The sequence below is a fragment of the Camellia sinensis genome, chromosome 12 (genome assembly GCF_055761805.1).
Source record: "Camellia sinensis isolate YWXY chromosome 12, ASM5576180v1, whole genome shotgun sequence".
Classification (NCBI taxonomy): domain Eukaryota; kingdom Viridiplantae; phylum Streptophyta; class Magnoliopsida; order Ericales; family Theaceae; genus Camellia; species Camellia sinensis.
The window spans coordinates 54,798,665-54,821,676 of NC_138972.1; the positions used below are offsets into that span (position 1 = coordinate 54,798,665).

Below are 23,012 nucleotides of genomic sequence, written 5' to 3' on the forward strand. Positions count from 1 at the left end.
TGAGTTATAGACGGACGAGGAGAGACTAGGTGAACACAGAGAGATGGGTTAGGCCAAAAGATAGAGCTGGGTTAGGGCAAAATAGAGATGAGTTAGGGAAACAAAGCAAAACACTGCGACACCTCTGGCTGTAAAGCACACTCCCATTTTCAACCTCACTTTACATTTTGCTGTCTCGGAGTCTAAACACTAATTAAAAAGCCCACTAAGTAAAAAGAAGAAAAGGGAAGAGGTTTGTTTCGTTTTTGAGAAGGAAGAGAAGATGGGTGAGAAAGATGACAGCTTGGTGTTGAGTTCAGGCTTGGGACGTCAACAAAATTAGCCATTAAATTTTAAACCCATACCTTGAGAGTTTATGCTAAATCATCAGAGGAAGGGCTCCTGGAATAAAAGTAAATGGATTATGGCTCAGCTCAGAGAGAGAGAGATGGGTACCACCTCATTGATATTAGTTTTCCTTTCTCATGAAATCTGCTATTTCCAGAAAGGTTGTCACTGACATGATATTATATATCCCTAAGATCATTTTCTTGCTATTTTCCCTATATTATTGGTAATATTAATACAATTATTGTTACGCCTATTGCTATTATGATAACTACTACTACTATTATGATTATTGTGTTGTGGATCGGGGGCACACCAGGAAACACAAACAAGCAATAACAATACTTTATCTTTATGCTTCATTGTGTAAACCCAAACTCTTTTTGAGAAGTGAACAATGAACGACACAAAGTAGTATTTACCTCCCAATGAAGCATTCTCAAAATGCCTTGCTCAACCCAAAATGTGATAGCATACACCGGACTTTCTCCACCAAAGTGCGGTTCATGCGTTCTGCAACTCCATTTTGCTGCGGTGTTCCAGGAACTCTGAAATGTCTCATTATCCCTTCATTCTGGCAAACCTCAAAGAAGGGATTTGATGTGTATTCCCCGCCATTGTCAGATCTGAGCTTCTTGATCTTTCTGCCTGTCTGGGTCTTAATCATTTTCTTCCACATAAGAAAGATTTCTAATACTTCATCTTTATGCTTCATTGTGTAAACCCAAACTCTTCTTGAGAAATCATCAATGAACGACACATTGTTGCTATGTTGTTGCTGCTGCTACTACAACATTAACTATTAGTACCAATATTATTGTTGGTTTTATTATTAGCTCTTTTATATTATTATTATTATTACTATTTTGATGGATCAGAGGGCAAAGGATTGTATGTGCTCAAAACTTTCTTCATCACCACTTCCTTCACAAGTTCCAGACCAATGTTTATTTTCCTATTCTAATGGTTTTATCAAAGAAGTATTAAATCAAAAATATTAAAAATCTTTTACCAAATTAAGAACGTTGGGAGCTTTCATCAAATTACTGTTCATAATCGTTGAATTTTCACAACCGGATATCCCCTGGATGACCACCTTTAGGCAAAAACTTGAGAAAAAAATACATTGACCGATCGACTATCCAGTCATCCGCCCGGTCGACCAGTGTTATAATAAAAACTCAAAATCATCCGTTAGAGCAATTGATATCAAATGGAGTTTTTATTCACATTTTACTCAAATTTAATAGAAAAAAAACATGCACCGTTGAAGATGCTTTAATTTGTTCCTTTATGTAGGATCTATGTAGAATGAAAAGTATTCGGGTATGTAAGGTGCATATCATATGTATTTAAATAAGTTCTCATAAATATACATAATTTAACTAATAAAATCATGAAAATTTCTACAAATATACGTAAGTTATGATATCTTAATTTTTTATGAGTTAGCTTAGGTATACTAGTAAAAACTGATGTAATTTTGCAAATTAACTTTGTGATATGGTCAAGTTAACGCCCATGGGCAATGAATAATTGCTCCAAAAGAATCGTTTGGGATTTAGGCCGCGTTTAAGAAGTTGGTTATTTTTATAGACTATTTTAATATTTGGCTATTTTAGTATGTTAAAATTTTTGTGTTTGGAAAGAGAGTTTATTTTTTTGTAATTGAATATGATATTTATGAGAAAATAAAATAAAATAATTATAGATTTAATGTAACATTTTATCTTATTGATTATTTTAACTTATTTTATCTTTTTATTAATTTTTTTTTTTTTAAAAAAAAGTCCAAAAATGGCTTCCCAACCACTGCCTTGAAAATGCTCTCATGTTGGGAATTCAATTTGAGAGAGTATTTGGATTTAATAAGTATATTGTTAGCTCAATTTTAATAATTTGAATCGTTTACTTTTTAAGATGAATGTGATTCAAACATTTGACTTGAATTTAGTGTAAGGGTATTGTGTTAGTTTAATTAATTAGTTAGAATAAAAAATATATGATTGAAACGTGCAGTAAATAAACTAATTAGGGAAATATTTATACTTTTCTATGTACTTTTAGAAGGCATTTTACCTAACAGTCTTGGAGTTGCTTTTATCACTTTAACAATTTAATTTAATTTAATTTAATTTAATTTTTTTTTTTTTTTTGTATATTTACCATTCATTTTGAATATATTTATAATAACTACTTACCATTCGTTTCAAATATATTTATGTTATAAAATACGATAATGTTGTTACTTTTCCTACACAAGATACTTATATATCAACAGTGAACATATTTTTTTTTTATTGGTAAATATTAGTTGTTAGTTGTTAAGTTAATACCTATAATTTTTTATTGGCAAATGTTAGTCGTTAGTTGTTAAATTAACACCTATAAAATAAAAATCTTTCTACCCTTGACAAAACACCTAAATGTTTGCACTCCCTTAATTTAAATTTTCTAAGGAGAGTTGAATCTATGAACTCCTTAAGAATTAAGGGATTGTTTGTGGTGTCCTAAATAAGTGCACTTTTTGTCTTTTTGGACTAAAAAATTGAGGAAAAAAATATGAATATTTGGGTTAACTTTTTGACTTTTTATGGAAAAATGTGTATTAAAAAATTGTATAAATTAGTGTGTAGGGAAAAATTAGGATTAGAAATTGTGCAGCCGTAATTTTTGACTTTTGATGAATAGTAATAACCCTTTAACTTTTTAAATAACTTTTTGATTTTTTGACTTTTTTTAACTTACTAAACTTAGCCTCCGTTTGGGAAGTGGGTTGGTTTTTTGGCTTTTTGACTTTTTTGGCTATTTTAGCCTGGGCTTAAAAGCTTGGTTTGGGAAGGGCTTTTTGGCTTTTTGGCTTTTTTGAGTTTTTTTGTGAGAGAAGAATGTAATGATTATGGGTTGGATGTGATGTTTTGTTTGTTATGACTAAAAAAAGCCTATTTTGTTTTTTGTGGCTAAAATAGCCAAAAAAACCTGCAAACCCACTTGCCAAACATAGGCTTAGCCTAAGTCTTAAAGAAGTATGATAACCAATTCGGCTAAGCCTACTTGTCGGCGGTGAGCATATTGCACAGCACTTATAGCTTATTATAACAATATCATCTATTTCCTAATGGTTTCATTCCATATTTTCCCTACTAAAATCGTATAGGATTGCATTGAGGTGTTTAAAAATCAATTTATTTTGGAAAGTAGAATAAAAGTTGATATTTTGATTTTTAAAATTTTTTTTTTTTAAAAATGTGTAAAAAAAATAGAGAGATAATTTAACCTAAAAAAATCAAAAAGTCAATAAACTAACTTTTAATTTAATTGCCAAAAGAGGCCTTAACCTCCTCTATTTATTAATTCTTTTCAATCTATTATGATGAAAAAGCTATTTCAGCCGCACCATAAATTACTGTTCACCTTTTAAAACTATCATCTAATATCACTTTAACAACCCAACTAAAAAAAGTTACATTTTCTCCCCTTGAATTATAAATTTGTATTAATGTAAACATTTTATTAAGGATCATTTTATTTTTTTTTTTTATTATTTTTTATTTTTTTTTTGGTGACAAGGATCGGTTTTTAAATAGTTGAAAATTTGACATAGATCTTGTACGTAACATCTCAAATAGAATGGTTGAAATGGCATTATTTAGTTTAGATTTTAAGTTTTTATTTTTTGTGTTTTTATTATTATTATTATTATTTTTTTTTTGGTGTGTCTTTAGTGACTTTTTTCAAACTTTAGTTCATTTTTTTTTTTAGTTTTTAAATACATTTAATTTAGTTTCTCTAAAAAGTAAAATATTTATAAATAAATTTTCAAACAATTCATTAAAGAAGAATTTATATGCCACTTTTATTATTTTTGTCATATTTAGTGATTTTTTAAAACATTTTCTCATGAATATTTTACTTTATAAATGCATCTAGATTAAGTGCATTTATTATTATTTTTTAAAAATTTGAATAAATTGAAAAAAAAAGGGTTACTAAAGATAAAAAATAAATAAAAAAATAATTCTCAAAAACTGTATTTGACTTTAAAATCCAAATATAGTGTCGGGAGAAGTGAATTGACATTGAGTGATAGTGTAGTTTTTTTTTTTTAATAAAGTCAAAATTTTATTAAAAACATAAAATTAAAGGTACATATAAATGAAACGCATCGAGAGAGATTCATATAGTCAAAACTGCCCTATTACTATGGCTCACAGCCACACAACCAACACTTGGCCTCAAGAGTTTTTTAAAATTTTAAATAACAAAACAACAAATATTGTAAAAACAATAACTAAGTAGATCTTAATTACACAATACTAAAAAAGCTTGAATCCCTACAATTGAAAGTAAATTGATAGTTTAATAGGATAAAGCGTAATTAACTCCTATAATTGAAAGGATATTTTCAATATTAAACATGAAATTGAGGGGGATAAAAATAAACAAGAGGAATAATTGTTACAATTTTTAATTAAAAAAATAAAATAATACTAGACAATTATTAAGTAAGTTTTACCAAAGAACTGATTTTTTTGGCTTTTATTTATTTATTTATTTATTTTAGATGAATTAAAATTCAAAGGCAAAGTGATATGGACATATAGGGTTGTTTGGTACTGTTTTTAGAAGGTAATTATAGTTTATTTTAATTTGAAAGTCAATGTCTCAGATTGTTTGGTACAACTTTTATTTATAATTTATTAGACAAAAATAATTTAAATAAGTTTTTTAAAAATTGGATTAATTTAAAAAAAAAAACCTTATATTTTTTATTATCAAATTTTAACTTAAAAAATTCCACCAAACAATCCATATAGCTCATAGCGGCTCACGGGAAATTATTCAATATTTCCGAAATACCACGTGTTCATACTCCTAGCCAATCATTATTCATTATGCCCCCTCATGTCTCTCAATCACTCAACACAATATCCCAACTACCCACATTCTCCACCAATCGCAATACTATAGAGTATCACATATCTATATTCTGGAATTACTGATTAATTACCTATAGCTCACGTACCAAATGAGCAATTATAAGTGTCACAAACGGCACTAGCGTGGTCATAAAATAAAGGATTAATTATCAAAAAGTCATACTTATAAATATTACAGCAGTTTAAATCTTATTTAAGATTTTTTGAACGAAAAAGTCTTATTTAGTAAAATAGAGAACATCGTTAGTTTTTTTTTTTCAATTTTAAAATTGAGAATATTATCAATTTTGTATGGTAATGTTTCAGATAATTATTTCACTAAATGAGGGGGGGAACAGAGCATGAGATTAAACATTTTTTTCCTCCTATTTATTTATTTGATTCAACTATCCAATAAAATTGAGAATATTATCAATTTTTTTTCAATTTCAAAATTGAGAACATTATCAATTTTTCATTTAATTTTTTTTTCAATTTTACATATCAATGTTCTACCATCACGCTCCTTTATAGGCAAAAATTTTAGTTTTGTACACAAAAAAATTCAATTTTTTTTTTTTGTACATAATTTTTTTTGTAGTTTTTTCAGTTTGAAAGTTGATGTTTTAAAGTTTTAAAAATAAAAATAAATATCAAATCATCATGTTCATTTATTGATAATCAGAAATGTTAAATAATCATTGTTTGAAAAGTAATTCCGATTATTGAAAATTTAATTTGAATGTCCTAAAAATCTTAGTTAAAACTTATTCAAGTAAAGTTTATAAACTAGCAGTTGTATGTAAATGTCCCTAATATAAATATATCCAACCCACTCATTCATGTGGGATTTACGTGAGACTCACACGAATGAACGAATAGATCCATTTGTGCAAATTTAATGTTTTTTGTTTTTTTTTTTAAAAAAAATTAGTAATTTAAAAAAAAAAAAATTCCCCAAAAGCTTTTATAATTAAATTTATTGTACATAGATTTTAAGAAAAAAACCTACTAGACCGGTGAGCAAACCAGAAAAGAGATCTGGTAGATGGGTCACTGGTTCAATCGTCGGGTTGAACCGGAATCGAATCGCGATGCAATAAATATATTACAATTATATTTAAACAAAAATATAAGTAATAAAATTATAAATTAAAAAAATTTAAAATATAAATTATCTTAAATATTTCTCCTAATATTTTTTGACTAAAAAATATAATAATATATTTTAAAATATTATTAATTTTAATTTTGAAAGAGAAAATCAAATATTCAATATTCGCTCCATATGATTTTAATTCAAATAATTTAATTGAAAGAAGAGCAAAAATTTTGGAGGGATATCAAAATTTCAATTCTCTCTCCAATAAATTTGATTGAATCCCACATGGATTTCTTGAATTTTTTTAGAAGAATTTTTTTCTTATAAATAGGTAGAGACTTTTACAATAATTTCAAGCTCTTAATGAGATTTTTTCCAAGAGGAAACCTTTAAAAGAGAGTTTCCAATTAAATTTTCTTATATATATATATATATATATATAAGAAAGAAAGAAACATATATTTATTTACACATTTTTTCAAGCAAAAAATTTATATTTATTTAAATTATTCCAAATAATTTTTTTAATTCAAGATAAATTAAAAATAAATAAAAATAGAGTTTTGTTACAAAATACTTGAAATCACTAATTAGTGATGGCACTAATGATGTGACAGTAAATCTCACATATTCTACAATGTTTTTTTTTTTTTTTTTTTTTTGTTACAGGGAAATCCTCCCACCCTCCCACATGAGGAGATCACCAGGGTGTCCTGTTGTCCGTTCCGAGTAAGAGACTATAACCTGGAAACTTGTCCCGACCTCCCAAGGCAAGTTTCGATTAAGTCAGGACTCGTACGTTCCGAGTAAGAGACTATAACCTGAAAACTTGTCCCGACCTCCCAAGGCAAGTTTCGATTAAGTCAGGACTCGTACAGCGGGGAGCATTAAACCCATATCAAGTAGCTAATTAGGCATTCTTGAGTAGGAATGGCAACGGGGCGGGGCGGGGCCGGGGATCACCCTCCCCGTCCCCGATCCCCGAAACTACAAAAATCCCCGTCCCCGGCCCCGATCCCCGACGGGGAACTCATCACTCCCCCCACCCCCGTCCCCAACGGGGATCGGGTTTCCCCGACCCCGGAAAATCCCCGTACTCATCATCAACAACATCATTCAGCAACATTATCAAAAAAAAAAAAAAAATTCATCAACAAATTAATTAACGGAGCAACATCATCAAAAAAAAAAAATTCTTCAACAAGATCATCGATTCAAGGTAGCAACAGCAACATCATCACCAAAAAAAAAAATAAAAAAAAAATAAAAAAAGATAGATGATCTGTTACAGATCATGGAGATCGGCGAGATCTGGGAGGAGGGAGAGGACAGCGGAGGATCTGATCTTTTCAGATCTGAGATGTGAGATGTAAGATCTGCGGTGGTATGGAGGAGATGGAATGACACCGGAGTAGGAGATGACGCCGGGTGTGCGTACTGCCGCGGAGGAGATCGCACTCGCCGTCGTCGCTGGGGAGAGGAGTTCGCACTCGCCGTCGTCGCTGGGGAGAGGAGATCGCGTCGTTGCCGCTGGGGAGAGGAATCGCACTCGTCGCCATCGCCACTGGAGAGAAGAAACAGTGAGAGAAGAGATGAGAGAGAGAGAGTGTAATATTTTATATATATAATATATAATATACAATGAGGGTAGAGCTGCTGTACCAAATCAAACCCCAAACATATATATATATATATATATATAATAAATATCGGGGCTAACCGGGGCGGGGGGCCGGGCCGGGGCCGGGGATGAAATTTATATCACCGTCCCCGGCCCGAATGTCACCGGGGATTTATTTTTGAATACCATCCCCGGCCCGTCGGGGGTATTTTTCGGGGAAAAACCATTCTTACCGGGGACGGGGGGTCGGGTCCCCGTCGGGCCGGTTTCAAATTGCCATCCCTATTCTTGAGGTCCAACCTCCTAACCAACAGTGTTTCGCCCAAGAGATTGGCCCAAGAAAAAAATTGAACTTGTGACCTTAGGGTTTAAACCCCAAAGCCGTACCACAATACCACATCCCCTTGGGTTATATTCTACAATGTTACTATATATATATATATATATATATTTTTTTTTTTTAAAATTTTCATCAATGGTGATTCAGTGGTACCGAATTAATGATACCACTGCTTTTGTTATTAGCTGGCATGAATTCAGTGTCTCCATTCTGTTGGTGATTGCAGACTCGTCCTTTACTCTCTCTCTCTCTCTCTCTCTCTCTTCTCTTAACTAGCCTAGCTGTCCTCCTCCTTCCTCCTCCTCCTCCCTCGCCTGAAATCTGTCTTCCCGGACTCCCTCATCATCCATCATCCATCATCCCCCATTCCCTTTGCCTCTCTGAAAATGGAAATAAGTTTGGAAAATGATTTTCCAGAAAATGAGGGTCTCCTCTCACAGGAACAAAGACCCTATTTCTACAGAAAAATGAGGAGAGTGGTAGTTATGGTAAGGTTTGCGAAGAATTTACCGGCCAGTGAAGGTGAAGATGAAGATAAAGATGAAGAGGCAGTAAGTTTCGGAGAAGGTTCGGGGTTTATAATAAGTAGAGATGGTCATATTTTGACCTGTTCACATGTTATAGAGGATTGTACGGACATTGTGGTTGGTCGAACAGCTGATGAACTTAAAGAAGCTGTAGTTTTTTACGATGATAAACTTTCCGATGTTGCTATCTTAAAAGTTAAGGACATGGATATGCAATATGACTTCTGTAAGTTTGGGAGGGTAGAAAATTTGCACATAGGTATGGATGTCTTTACCATCATGCCATGCCCGACTAAGCTTGAGTTCACTTTCACACAGGGATATGTGGGGTTTCCTAATAGAAGCTATAGAGATGTAGTTACTGGAACAGATTGTAGAAAATGTGATGACAATTTGCCCCTGATTCAAATCCATGGTTTAAACAATCTTAGTGGCTCATCTGGTAGCCCTATATTTGATTCAATGGGAAGGGTCATTGGGATGTTCATCCTGTCTAATCGAGGCATAGATTTTGCTGTCCATATACGGAAGCTAAGAGAGATTTGTCAAAGTGTTATACCAACCTCAGGCTCAGGCTCAGGCTCATCCTCATCCAACACAACGCATGTTGAGAAGAAGAAAAGAAAAAGGAAGAAAGCAGGGCCTAGTCACTAGATGGATCACTCCGATGTAGTTTTGAGTCAGCATTCTTGCCTATGGTTTGTTTAATATCTAATATTGTTAATTTTATGAATGAAATTTATTTACCTATGTATTAGTTAATAGATATGGGTTTAATCTAATGTAGTCAGTAATGGATCTAATCTTAGTTGTGGAAATATATTCTAGTGATTTAACTGAACACTGTATGCCCTATTTGATAATTATTAATGGTTGAGTTTTTTCTAATTCGGTTCATTTAATTTTACAATGTGTTCTGTTTGCTTGAAACTTGAAAAGATTATAAAGGTCCTAAAGTTTCCTGGGCCAAATTAGAATTAACATGTGCATGTCTTCATTTCCACTTTGCATTAGTGCAGTAGGAAATCAAAATCTGTAGGTTGATCTTTCTTTGCTGTACAATACAAGTGTTATGTGTCAAGCCAAAAGTTTATTTTCATTACTTTTACTAATGTATGTGAAGCTCATCTTATTTGGCCTTTGCTTTGATTCTTGGTGCATTAAAATGTTGTTCTTTGCTACCCTCCAAGATTGTGTGATGTTGGTTGGTGAAGAGGGTCAAACCGAGCAAGGACTATCTCAGGTCATGAGGACCTGGCTCAAGGGCGAACAACTTGATGCTTTGTCAACCAGCACAACCCTTGGAGGGGTCATACCTTGATCATGGGTGAGCTCCCTTAAGTGCGAAGTTTGGATTGGGGCCGAGCTGCAGAGCACCCTGTAGGGTCACCTTGAACTTAGGTAAGCTCCCTTAAGTGTGAAGCCCGGATTGTGTTTGAGTTGGAAGCACCTTAAAGGGTTGTAGAGACTATATTTTGGCCGGTCCTAAAACTTTGACACCCTCAAGTGTTTTCTAGTGATGGAAGTGTTACATTCTCAGTGTGATGATGCGTACAACCTTCGAATAAATCCTTTAGATTAGCTTTCCAAAGTAAACTCAAATTTCCAAATTGTTTTTCAGCCTTAAATAAAATAATAATATTTTTAAAATGTTCTCAAAAAGGTATGTGAGGACCATTCATGCATTCAATCAATTTTTAATTGCCAATTTTCAGTAGAAAACTTCCGGAATTAAGTGTTTTTCAATAAAAAGTCAATTTTAAGTTGATTTAGTACATTGGGAGCAAACAAAGTCGCTCAAAATGAAGGTTGCAACCAAATTGAAGTGAAGCCCACATGCGAAAAACATGAGGCCGCACATTTTTAACAAATTGGAAGTCTAAAACCTACAGCCACAAAAGCGGGGTTGCGGTTGCCCTAAAACGGTGCAGCCACAGGTCTTAAGTTGAAGTTGTGGTCACAGATTGCAACCTGCAGCTGCATATCTCTTGTACACTTTCAATGAGATTTTATTTTCATTCTAGTTATGACAAGATGATATATTATCCTGGTTTGTATATATATAGATTACTTGGCTTATGTATATTTTTGCCCCCAAGCAATCCGTACTTATATAAACCCCATCTACCTCCCAAACAAAGGATCCAACTTTCCGTGTCCAAGCCATGAACAATAAAATACCATGAAAAGTCCTTATCAACTCTGTTTGGATCATGGATTTGACGAGTAATTTGAAAAGAGAAATGAAAATGGTGTGTGAATTGTGAATAAAATATAAACTTTCACACACTTTTTCCCTTTTCATTTCCAAATCATTCTCCAAATTTATAATCCAAACACAGCCTTCAGTTCTTGTAGTTACTTGAACATGCAAATATCTGCCACCACCAGTGACCCAATCATGAACAAAAAATACCATGAAAAGCCAAGTTGTCTGTCAAAATCGAAGCAATAAACAAGATTTTATTGTTCTCATAAACATTTTTTGCAAACAGGTAGTGAACAAGTGCAATCCAGGCTACAAAGGAAAGAGGTACAAACAGTTTTGTTACTAAATTCAGGAAAAATACTTTGAAAAACAGAACATCAAATTTTGGTCTGCAAAATTTGATCTGGGTTTTTGTAGATACCGGGCTAACATGACTAACAAGTGACCTTAATTGAAATACTCAAAAGTGAAAGAAAGAAAGGAGTTGATATGACTAAATAATGAACAAGTAGGCTGTTATAATTGGCGGCCGGTGGGTCATCTTGACATCATTTTTCTTTTGCTATTCAAAAGAAAGGGAATTGGAAATGGGGAGTTGCATCTCACAACATTAAGTCTCGAACCTAAGCATCATGCCTAGTAAGAAAATGCCTTAACTACTAAGCTAACCCTTGGTCTTTGCTTATGCATAATTTCGGCTCTTTCTTTTTTGTTCCTATGGTGTATTGATTTTTTGTTTTCATTTGCAAGATAAACTCGCAGAATTTTCTAGTAGTACAAAATATATTTTTGATCCCCTATCAAAGAAAAAAGAAAAATATTTGTCATAGTGTCAATCCTTTGTTTGCTAACTTGTTACTTTAGTGTTGCGACTGTTGTGATGGAAATATCACCCTCTGTCCAATTTCTAAAATTTAATTTTTTTTGGCCACTGTCTGGCCCTAAACCATGGAAAGACACTGCTGGATCATAGCAATGAAATTTGTGTATTGCTTGTGTATCGCCAGAGCGTGAGCTATTTCCAAAGAAATTTTTGGTGGGCTATGTTAGTAAATGACTTTGCAAATTATAATTATTATTATGCTAGATTGTGAAATAGATCTTACGGACCTAAGCAATATATATGCAGGGCAGGTACTTTCTCTATTCATATTGACCAATTTTAATTCTTTTCTTTAAAAAAAAAAATTTGTTTTAACTGCTGGTTTTCCCATTTCTTATATTTTTTTGTTCTTACTATTGCTATTACTATTATTATTATTATTATTTTGGTAAAGAGGGAAAATTTCATTAAAACTAATCGAGCAGATTACAATAGCCCGCATGGCCTTAGAAACAGGGAAAGGAAGCCAGTCCACACTGAGACACCCCCAGAAAACGATGAGCCACCACCCTATTATTAGAGGATCCAATGTGATTAGTGAAGAGGAGTCTAAAATCATCAATCATAAGCTTGATGATAGCCAAGCTGGAGTTGCCAAACAATCCTTTAAACTATGGATTACAACAGCTGCATAACCTTCTTTGTTCTTTTATTACTTCCTCAAATCAAAGTTGTGGCTTTGGATGAGAATTCTATGAACGTGTAAAATCTGACCATTTGGTGAGTTCCCCTCACTCCCTATTGTGCTTAATCTTACCTTTGACTTGAAGGATCTCTAGCACATACGCATATGTTTATAAACTGTAATACTAAGAAAATTCTCTCTCTCTCTCTCTCTCTCTCTCTCTCTCAACCACTTCTGTCCATCTTGGAATTCAAATGAAGTTTCTTGCTAATTGCCACTGCAAAAGGATTTCTAGAAACTCTGGAATTCCTTTCGTATTCTCTGTGAACATCACAGACAGGTCAATTGCCCTTCATGTTTTGTGAGTGCAATAAATCTATTACCCTTATTATTATTGCAACCATTTCAAGTTTGATTTGAGTTATGTGAAATTATACTCTATTTTAGTAATAATTAATTGCTACTTTATTAGGACTTAGTATTGTACCTTTAGCAAACTCAATTCAGTGGGGCATTGATTTGGAGAGTTTGTTAGAGTGAGTGAGTGACCACAATAAATACTGGTGTAAAGGTATCTTGAAGTTTCATTGATTGGAGAATGCTTAAAAGATTTACCAAGTGAATGTTGCTTCCGTGATTGCCTAGTCCTTTAGTGATATGCTTTTATCGATTTGCCAGTCTATTCTATCAAATGCTTGAGGATATTCATTCATGCCTCTCAAAGTGCCACCAGAAACTAATTACAAGTTTATTAAAAATTCCATACAGGTATGTATATGAACAAAGGGTAGCCGCTACAAGTGGCATCTTTATCTCAATAAATGGTCTTCAGTGATTTGTGTCCTATTAATTGCTACATAGTATTTACCGTTTTTATGGTATTACTGAGATCATGTTGGAAATACACTGCTCATCAACTATTATTCTTGATACAGTTAGGTGTTCGATTATTCATGTTGTATTTGGGAACATTTAGATGTGCCATAATTGTTGCAATGAGCAACTATTTTTTGTGAAGTTTTTTTTTTTAATAGTAAAATTATTGTCTCTATGAGATGGGGTCTCTAGAATCTGAGACATGGAGAAATCATGCTATTGCCACTAGAATCTGAGACATAGCTTGAAGTCATGAAGGTTTTAGGTAAATTATGCAAGAATGATTAATCTTCCTTGCATATACAAATTGTAATTGTTAAGAGAAATCACTCCAATTTTTTAATGCCAGAATCTTGTTTATCATTCAAAAGTTAAGTTAATTTGCCAATCATACCCATTACTTGATTGTTAGAAATTATTTCTCATCTAAAATTGATTGTTTGATTCCGTGAGCTGAATTTTGGTTATTCAGTTCTTTTAACATTGTGGTTTTAATTTCTAACTCTAGCGCAAAGCACAAATTTTGAAGCTGTGGTATGATCGTTCTAAATTTTGATTGTCTCCATTTACGGGTAAACCATTGTTTGGCTAGAGTATTTCACGTGACTGCCAAGCTTCACCACCCACAGTATTATACATTGTTTAGTGTACTTTATTCAATTATTTGAAGACTTTTCGTTCCTCAGTCAACGTAGTAGTACAAAACTGGCCTTCCTTTTCATTTTAGTTTGATATTTCAACATTGCAGTCCTGACCTGGCTTACTTGATCCAGATCCTTACAATTAATTATTCTTCTGTGCTTTTGTTCCTTCCACAGACATACCAAACAGTTGTTATGATTGATTGGCAGAATGGAATGCAATCTCATTGTCCAGCTGTGTGGTCTAAGCATAGAAGGTGGTTGTTGTTGTCAATGATCTGTTTCAATCCTTTAGCATGTGTAATTTAGACACAATGATCATACACATTAGATTTATTTAATTGCACTGGTGGGATGTGGTTGGTTCTGTTACTTCTCTTCCATCAAATCATGTACCATTTTTACTTTCACTCGCCTATGGATACAAGTAAGTATCAAGATGTGACCTTGAAATCATTGTAGCCAGAATAGATGTATGATGATATTGAGATTTTAATGATCAATTTAGGAGTGTGATGTGTAGTTAGTAGAGCTCTTCATGACTAGGTAACTCTTGGGGATGTTTTGTCATTTGACACAACATTATGAACAAACAAAGACTGCCAACCATTTACTTGTTTTGCTTTAATCATTTTAGAATAGCAGTGATTTTTGGTGCCGCATTATTATTTGATGAAACCGCAGCATCATTTGTGTGGTTATTTGAATATTCTTGCATGCAATGTTGGGGAAAAGAGCTCTCACCATTTTCACAGACCACGATCAGTCAATGGCTAAGGCAATGGCTAAGGCAATTTCTGAAGTCATGCCAAAGGTTGAACATTCTTTACATTTTTTTTTTTTTTGTAATTTAATTCTGGATATATATAACAACATGCTGTAAAAGTCAATAATTTCACACATTAACAAAGTATGATTGACAATAATAGTACACTTATCATATTTGTTTATGGGCAAATTTTAGTAATAGTCCCTATAGTTTCCTTTAAGTTTCATTTTGGTCTTTCTCCTTTGAATTGCAACACATTTACCTTTCCATTTTGCTTTTTGTTTCAAACAAACATAATAGATGATAGAGGTTAACTTTTTGGACGAAAATTGCTATTGGGCAATGCATGTAATCAATTTTCAGGGATAAAATGGTCTTTTTTCTTTCTCTCCGCTCTTTCATTTCCTCTTCGTGTTATCTCCAAATCACAAACCAACATTTCCATAACTACACCCACCACTAAATCTCTCCCCCCTCCACCTCCTCTTACGATGACCAATCATCACCTCCACACCATTCATTCCCCTGATACACCACCAAATAGCCACCTCCTTTCATCACAAAACCACCAGCGAACCCACCGCCCTTCATTACAAAACCACTTCCTCACCACTATAAATCCATGCCCAACCACCTCCTTATTCCATGTAAATGTTGAGCACTTGCACATCCCTTTTCAACCCTCAATTCATTTTGCATAAACCCAATACAATATATATTTCAAAATCATTCTCGGCAATTCTAAATCATTATTTGATTTAATATGTATACTCAATCAAAATTATCAGACTTTGTATGCAAATGTTGAGGGATTGCTAGTTATTTGTTTTATGCCATTATAGGGAGAGAAAGAAAGAGAGTTTTATGTATGTGTGCTTGTGTAGTATGTCCAGAATTGGTTAAAAAAAAAAAAGCACAAAAAATATCTTGGACTAAAATTCAAAAGCAATTATAGTTTGGTACAGTTTTTAGGGGGTAATTATAGTTTATTTTGATTACAAAATCTATGTTTCAGATTGTTTGGTATAACATTTACTTATAATTTATTAGACAAAAATAACTTAAATAAGTTTTAAAAAAAAAACTAATTAATTGAAAAAAAAAATTAACTTATATTTTTGATTATCAAATTTTAACTTAAAAAAATTCCAACAAACAAGGCATAAATCCATATAGCTCATAGCGGCTCACGGGAAATTATTTAGTATTTTCTGGAATACCACGTGTCTGTATCCTAGCCAATCATTATTCATTATGCCCCCTCATATCCCTCAATCACCCAACACAATATCCCAACTACCCACCTTCTCCACCAATCACAATATTATAGAGTATCACATATCTATATTCCGAGATTACTAAATAATTACCTGCAACTCACATACCAAATGAGCAATTATAAGTGTCACAAATGACACTAGCGCGGTCATAAAATAAATGATTAATTATCTAAAAGTCATGTTTATAAATATTACAGTAGTTTAAATTTTATTTAAGATTTTTTGAACGAACAAGTCTTATTTAGTAAAATTGAGAACATCGTTAGTTTTTTTTTTTCAATTTTAAAATTAAGAATATTATCAATTTTGTATGGTAATGTTTCAGATAATTATTTCACTAAATGAGGGGGGAAAAAACAGAGTATGAGATTAAACATTTTTTTCTCCTATTTATTTATTTGATTCAACTATCCAATAAAATTGAGAATATTATTAGTTTTTTCCAGTTTCAAAACTGAGAACATTATCAATTTTTCATTTAATTTTTTTTTTCAATTTTACACATCAATGTTCTATCATCACGCTCCTTTATAGACAAAATTTGTTTTAGTTTTGTACAAAAAAAATAATTCAATTTTTTTTTTGTACATAATTTTTTGTAGTTTTTTCAGTTTGAAAGTTGATGATTTAAAGTTTTAAAAATAAAAATAAATATCAAATCATCATGTTCATTTATCGATAATCATAAATGATAAATAATCATTGTTTAAAAAGTAATTCCGATTATTAAAAATTTAATAGGACTTGAAGGTCCAAAAAATCTTAGTTAAAACTTATTCAAGTATAAGTTCATAAACTAATACTTGTGTGTAAATGTCCCTAAGCATCTCCAATGCACTAGGCATATAATACTTGTTAGTTAAAATGCCTAGTGTGATTCACTTTTTTCAATTCCAATGCACTAGGCATATGATTAGGCATTTTGGCTCAACTCATATTCACTAGCTACATGTAGCTAGCCTTCAATGTTAGGCAAAATGTATTCAATCATTAGGATCATTTCCCTCCATTTTTGTTGTTGACGTGACATTCTATAAAATTAATAGTATTTGGATAAATAGCCAAAATAAAGAGCATGGTTGAAGTAAAAACATAAAACAGTTGATAGGCAAAATAAAATATATACTTTATAGTAATATTTAGATAGATAAAATGCCTACTACCGTTGGAGATGCTCACTCATTCATGTGGGATTTACGTGAGACTTACATGAATGAACGGGTCGATCCATTTGTGCAAATTTAATGTTTTTAGTTTTTTTTTTAAAAAATTAGTAATTTTTAAATTTTTTTTCCCCAAAAGTCTGTAGATTTTTAGGTTTTACTTAATTGGACTAGCTAGAGAAAAAAAAAAAAAAAACCTTAAAAATTTTGAAAAAAAAAAAGCCTAGAAAGAACAAAAAAATTCCAAAGGTTTTGTTTTGTTTTGCTTTGTTTTGTTTTTTTTTTTTTTGGTTGTCTTTGATGATTTTTTTTTTTTAATTTGCTTTTATAATTAAATTTATTGTACATAGATTTTAAGAAAAAAACCTATGGTGTGTACCCAATGTTTTAAAAACTAGACCAGCGAGCGAACGGAAAAAGAGATCGGGTGGACAGGTCATCAGTTCAACCGTCGAATTGAACTGGAATTGAACCGTGACGTAATAAATATATTACAATTATATTTAAACAAAAAAATAAGTAATAAAATTATAAATTAAAAAAATTAAATTATTAAATTGTCTTAAATATTTCTCCTAGTATTTTTTTACTAAAAAATATAATAATATATTTTAAAATATTATTAATTTTAATTTTGGAAGAGGAAATCAAATATTCTATATTCCTTCCATATGATATTAATTCAAATAATTTAATTGAACGAAGAGCAAAAATTTTGGAGGGATATCAAAATTTCAATTCTCCCTCTAATAAATTTGATTGAATCCTACATAGATTTCTTGAGCTTTTTTGAAAGATTTTTTTTTTCCTTATAAATAGGTAGAGACTTTCACAATAATTCCAACCTCTTAATGGGATTCCTCACAAGAGGAGACCCTTGAAAAAGAGTTTTCAATTAAAATTTTCTTATATATATATATATAGATATATAATAAGAAAGAAAGAAAGAATAATTTTTTTTTAGAAAATATCAAAACAGTTCAAAATTTTCAATTTCATTAATCCGGTGAACTGTCCCTGGGTTGACTAGTTCGACAGTTCAACCCCTTGTTTTCCCAGTTTTCCCTAAATAGGCCGATTTTTACTTCGAATAGTTCAGAGGGTATATTCGGACTAGAACCTCGATCGGTCGACAGTTCAACCGGTTGAACTGGCCGATCTGATCCAATTTTCAAAACCATTTATGCATCCTATCATAAATTTATGTAATTTTATCTTAAAATTTTATAATCTCAATTATAAAATACATAACATCGCCATAAATTAGAATAATAAATTGTTCAAAATTTTGTAGTTCATGTAACAAAAATATGTGGTTTGTTAACAAAATTTTGGATAATTTATTATATTAATTTATGGTGAGATTATGTGTTTTGTGATTTATATTACAAAATTTTATAATAAGAGGTTGGCTTCCCCTCCATAGTGAGTGTTGTTGGGCCCGTAGGGGCCCACCACGGGTCTTGTTTCGATAATCCAAACTATTTAATGTGTACAATTCGTCGAGTACCTGTAAAAAATCACGTTGATTGGATATCGATAGCTATTTCATTGGATCAAATTCCTGTCAACTGTTTATTTTTTCACCCTCTATTTTTTTATTTTATACAAAACTGATTTGATCACGTAATTGCCGTTGTCCGATTAACGTAATTTTTTTTCAAGCATATAGTATTTGATGAGTTTTACACATTAAATGGTTCGAATTATCAAAGCGAAACCTGTGGTAGACCCCTACAGGTCCAATATCACCCTCTTGTCCGATCACTGACTAGAGAGAAGCGAAACCCTTATAATAATTATTCTAATATATAATATGGTACATATGATATACATCCAACATCCAAAATGATAGGGTTATTCATATTTTATACTGCACAAATTCAACATCAAACATATATTTTAAACACGATAGGGTTATTCATATTTTACACTACACAAATTCAACATCAAACATATATTTTAAACACTATTTGGCATCGCCTATATATATCAGTATATTTTTTTAATTTTTTAAATCACATCACTCTTAAATTTTTTAACACATTTTTTCAATTAAAAAAATATATTTATTTAAACTATTCCAAACAAACTTTTAATTCAAGATAAATTAAAAATAAATAAAAATAGAGTTTTGTTATTAGCTAGCATGGTAGCTAGGATGAATCAGTGTCTCCATTCTGTTGGTGATTACAGACTCGTCCTTGAATATTCTGTGTCTCCATTCCGTTAGTGATTACAGACTCGTCCTTGAATATTCTCTCTCTCTCTCTCTCTCTCTCTCTTCTCTTAACTAGCCTAGCAGTCCTCCTTCCTCCTCCTCCCTCGCCTGAAATCCATCTTCCCGGGCTCCCTCATCATCCATCGTCCCCTTTGCCTCTCTGAAAATGGAAATAAGTTTGGAAAATGATTTTCCAGAAAATGAGGGTCTCCTCTCACAAGAACAAAGACCCTATTTCTGCAGAAAAATGAGGAGAGTGGTAGTTATGGTAAGGTTTGCGAAGAATTTACCGGCCAGTGAAGATGAAGATGAAGATGAAGATGAAGATACAGTAAGTTTCGGAGAAGGTTCGGGGTTTATAATAAGTAAAGATGGTCATATTTTGACCTGTTCACATGTTATAGAGGATTGTACGGACATTGTGGTTGGTCGGACAGCTGATGAACTTAAAGAAGCTGTAGTTTTTTATGATGATAAACTTTCCGGTGTTGCTATCTTAAAAGTTAAGGACATGGATGAGCAATATGACTTCTGTAAGTTTGGGAGGGTAGAAAATTTGCACATAGGTATGGATGTCTTTTCCATCATGCCATGCCCGACTGAGCTTGAGTTCACTTTCACACAGGGATATGTGGGGTTTCCTAATAGAAGCTACAGAGATGTAGTTGCCGGAACAGATTGTAAAAAATGTGATGACAATTTGCCCCTGATTCAAATCCATGGTTTAAACAATCTTAGTGGCTCATCTGGTAGCCCTATATTTGATTCAATGGGAAGGGTCATTGGGATGTTCATCCCGTCTAATCGAGGCATAGATTTTGCTATCCATATACGGAAGCTAAGAGAAATTTGTCAGAGTGTTATACCAACCTCAGGATCAGGCTCAGGCTCATCCTCATCCAACACAACGCATGTTGAGAAGAAGAAAAGAAAAAGGAAGAAAGCAGGGCCTAGTCACTAGATGGATCACTCCGATTTAGTTTTGAGTAAGCATTCTTGCCTATGGTTTGTTTAATATCTACTATTGTTTTATGAATTAAATTTATTTACCTATGTATTAATTAATAGATATGGGTCTAATCTAATGTAGTCAGTAATGGATCTAATCTTAGTTGTGGAAATATATTCTAGTGATTTAACTGAACACTGTATGCCCTATTTGATAATTATTAATGGTTGAGTTTTTTCTAATTTGGTTCATTTAATTTTACAATATGTGTTCTATTTGCTTGAAACTTGAAAAGATTATAAGTGTTCTATGTGCATGTCTTCATTTCCGCTTTGCATTAGTGCAGTAGGAAATCAAAAAGTTTATTTTCATTGCTTTTACTAATGTTTGTGAAGCTCATCTTATTTGGCCTTTGCTTTGATTCTTCGTGCATTAAAATGTCGTTCTTTGCTACCCTCCAAGATTGTGTGATGTTGGTCGGTGAAGAGGGTCAAACCAAGCAAGGACTATTTCAGGTCATGAGGACCTGGCTCAAGGGCGAACAACTTGATGCTTTGTCAACCTGCACAACCCTTGGAGGGGTCATACCTCAATCATGGGTGAGCTCCCTTAAGTGCGAAGTTTGGATTGGGGCCGAGCTGCAGAGCACCCTGTAGGGTCACCTTGAACTTAGGTGAGCTCCCTTAAGTGTGAAGCCCGGATTGTGTTTGAGTTGGAAGCACCTTAAAGGGCTGTAGAGACTACATTTTGACCGGTCCTAAAACTTTGACACCCTCAAGTGTTTTCTAGTTATGGAAGTGTTACATTCTCAATGCGACGATGCGTACGACCTTCTAATAAATCCTTTTGGTTAGCTTTCCAAAATAAACTCAAATTTCCAAATTGTTTTTCAGCCTTAAATAAAATGCTAATACTTTTAAAATGTTCTCAAAAAGGTATGTGAGGTGACCACTCACGCATTCAATCAATTTTTAATTGCCAATTTTCAGTAGAAAACGTCCTGAATTATGTATTTTTCAATAAAAAGTCAATTTTAAGTTGATTTAGTACATTGGGAGCAAACAAAATCACTCAAAACGAAGGTTGCAACCAAATTGAAGTGAAGCCCACATGTGAAAAACATGAGGCCGCACATTTTTTAACAAATTGGATGTCTAGAACTGACAGTCACAAAAGTGGGGTTGCGGTTGCCTTAAAAAGGTGCAGCCGTAGGTCTTAAGTTGAAGTTGTGGTCACAGATTCCAACCTGCAGCTGCATATCTCTTCTTGTACACTTTCAGACCAAATTTTGTTAGATTTTATTTTCATTCTAGTTATGACAAGATGATATATTATCTTAGTGTGTGTATATATAGATTACTTGGCTTGTGTATATTTTTTCCCCCAAGCAATCCTTACTTATATAAACCCCATCTACCTCTCAAACAAAGGATCCAACTTTTCGTGTCCAAGCCATGAACAATCAAATACCATGAAAAGTCCTTATCAACTGTGTTTGGATTATGGATTTGACGAGTAATTTGAAAAAAGAAATGAAAATGGTATGTGAATTGTGAATAAAATATAAACTAACTTTCACACACTTTTTCCTTCTCCTTTCCAAATCATTCTCCAAATTTGTAATCCAAACACAGCCTTCAGTTCTTGTAGTTGCTTGAACATGCAAATATCTGCCACCACCAGTGACCCAATCATGAACTAAAAATACCATGAAAAGCCAAGTTGCCTATCAAAATCGAAGCAATAAACAAGATTTTATTGTTCTCATAAACATTTTTTACAAACAGGTAGTGAACAAGTGCAATCCAGGCTACAAAGGAAAGAGGTACAAACAGTTTTGTTACTAAATTCAAGAAAAATAAAAGAAAATGTTTTGGAAAAATACTTTGAAAAACAGAACATCAAATTTTGGTCTGCAAAATTTGATCTGGGTTTTTGTAGATACCGGGCTAACATGACTAACAAGTGACCTTAATTTAGATACTCAAAAGTGAAAGAAAGAAAGGAGTTGATATGACTAAATAATGAACAAGTAGGCTGTTATAATTGGTGGCCGGTGGGTCATCTTGACATCATTTTTCTTTTGCTATTCAAAAGAAGGGGAATTGGAAATGGGGAGTTGCATCTCACAACATTAAGACTTGAACCTAAGCATCACGCCTAGTAAGAAAATGCCTTAACTACTAAGCTAACCCTTGGTCTTTGCTTATGCATAGTTTCGGCTCTTTCTTTTTTGTTCCTAAGGTGTATTGATATTTTGTTTTCATTTGCAAGATAAACTCTCAGAATTTTCTAGTAGTACAAATTTTTGACCCCCTATCAAGGAAAAAAGAAAAATACTTGTCATAGTGTCAATCCTTTGGTTGCTAACTTGTTACTTTAGTGTTGCGACTGTTGTGACGGAAACATCACCCTCTGCTCAATTTCTAAAATTTAATTTTTTTAGCCACTGTCTGGCCCCAAACCATGGAAAGACACAGCTGGATCATAGCAATGAAATTTTTGTATTGCTTGTGTATCGTTAGAGCGTGAGGTATTTCCAAAGAAATTCTTGGTGGGC

The 23,012-nt window shown here is 32.6% G+C and overlaps 1 protein-coding gene and 2 long non-coding RNA genes across 3 annotated transcripts in view; all 3 read left to right on the top strand.

The window, feature by feature from the left end:
• LOC114274170 (uncharacterized) overlaps positions 1 to 14,573 on the top strand; it is a 30,094-nt gene extending 15,521 nt beyond the window's left edge. Inside the window, exon 2 of the long non-coding RNA XR_014346388.1 lies at positions 14,248 to 14,573. This is a non-coding gene — a long non-coding RNA (uncharacterized LOC114274170). The remainder of the gene's footprint in view (positions 1 to 14,247) is intronic.
• A 5,096-nt stretch (positions 14,574 to 19,669) lies between these two features.
• LOC145803577 (uncharacterized) lies at positions 19,670 to 20,318 on the top strand. Its single transcript, XM_082896884.1, has 2 exons — positions 19,670 to 20,183; positions 20,281 to 20,318. Exons 1-2 carry the CDS (start codon positions 19,670 to 19,672, stop codon positions 20,316 to 20,318), a joined length of 552 nt encoding a protein of 183 aa, XP_082753010.1.
• A 68-nt stretch (positions 20,319 to 20,386) lies between these two features.
• LOC145804509 (uncharacterized) overlaps positions 20,387 to 23,012 on the top strand; it is a 49,160-nt gene continuing 46,534 nt past the window's right edge. The window contains exon 1 of the long non-coding RNA XR_014346389.1: positions 20,387 to 20,489. This is a non-coding gene — a long non-coding RNA (uncharacterized LOC145804509). The remainder of the gene's footprint in view (positions 20,490 to 23,012) is intronic.

What these genes read in the sequence shown, in the direction of transcription:
- LOC145803577 (XM_082896884.1), top strand. Translation starts at nt 19,670, where the DNA reads ATGGAAATAAGTTTGGAAAATGATTTTCCAGAAAATGAGGGTCTCCTC. An exon ending in TGTAGTTGCCGGAACAGATT is followed by an intron (nt 20,184 to 20,280) that starts GTAAAAAATGTG and finishes TTCAATGGGAAG; the next exon opens with GGTCATTGGGATGTTCATCC.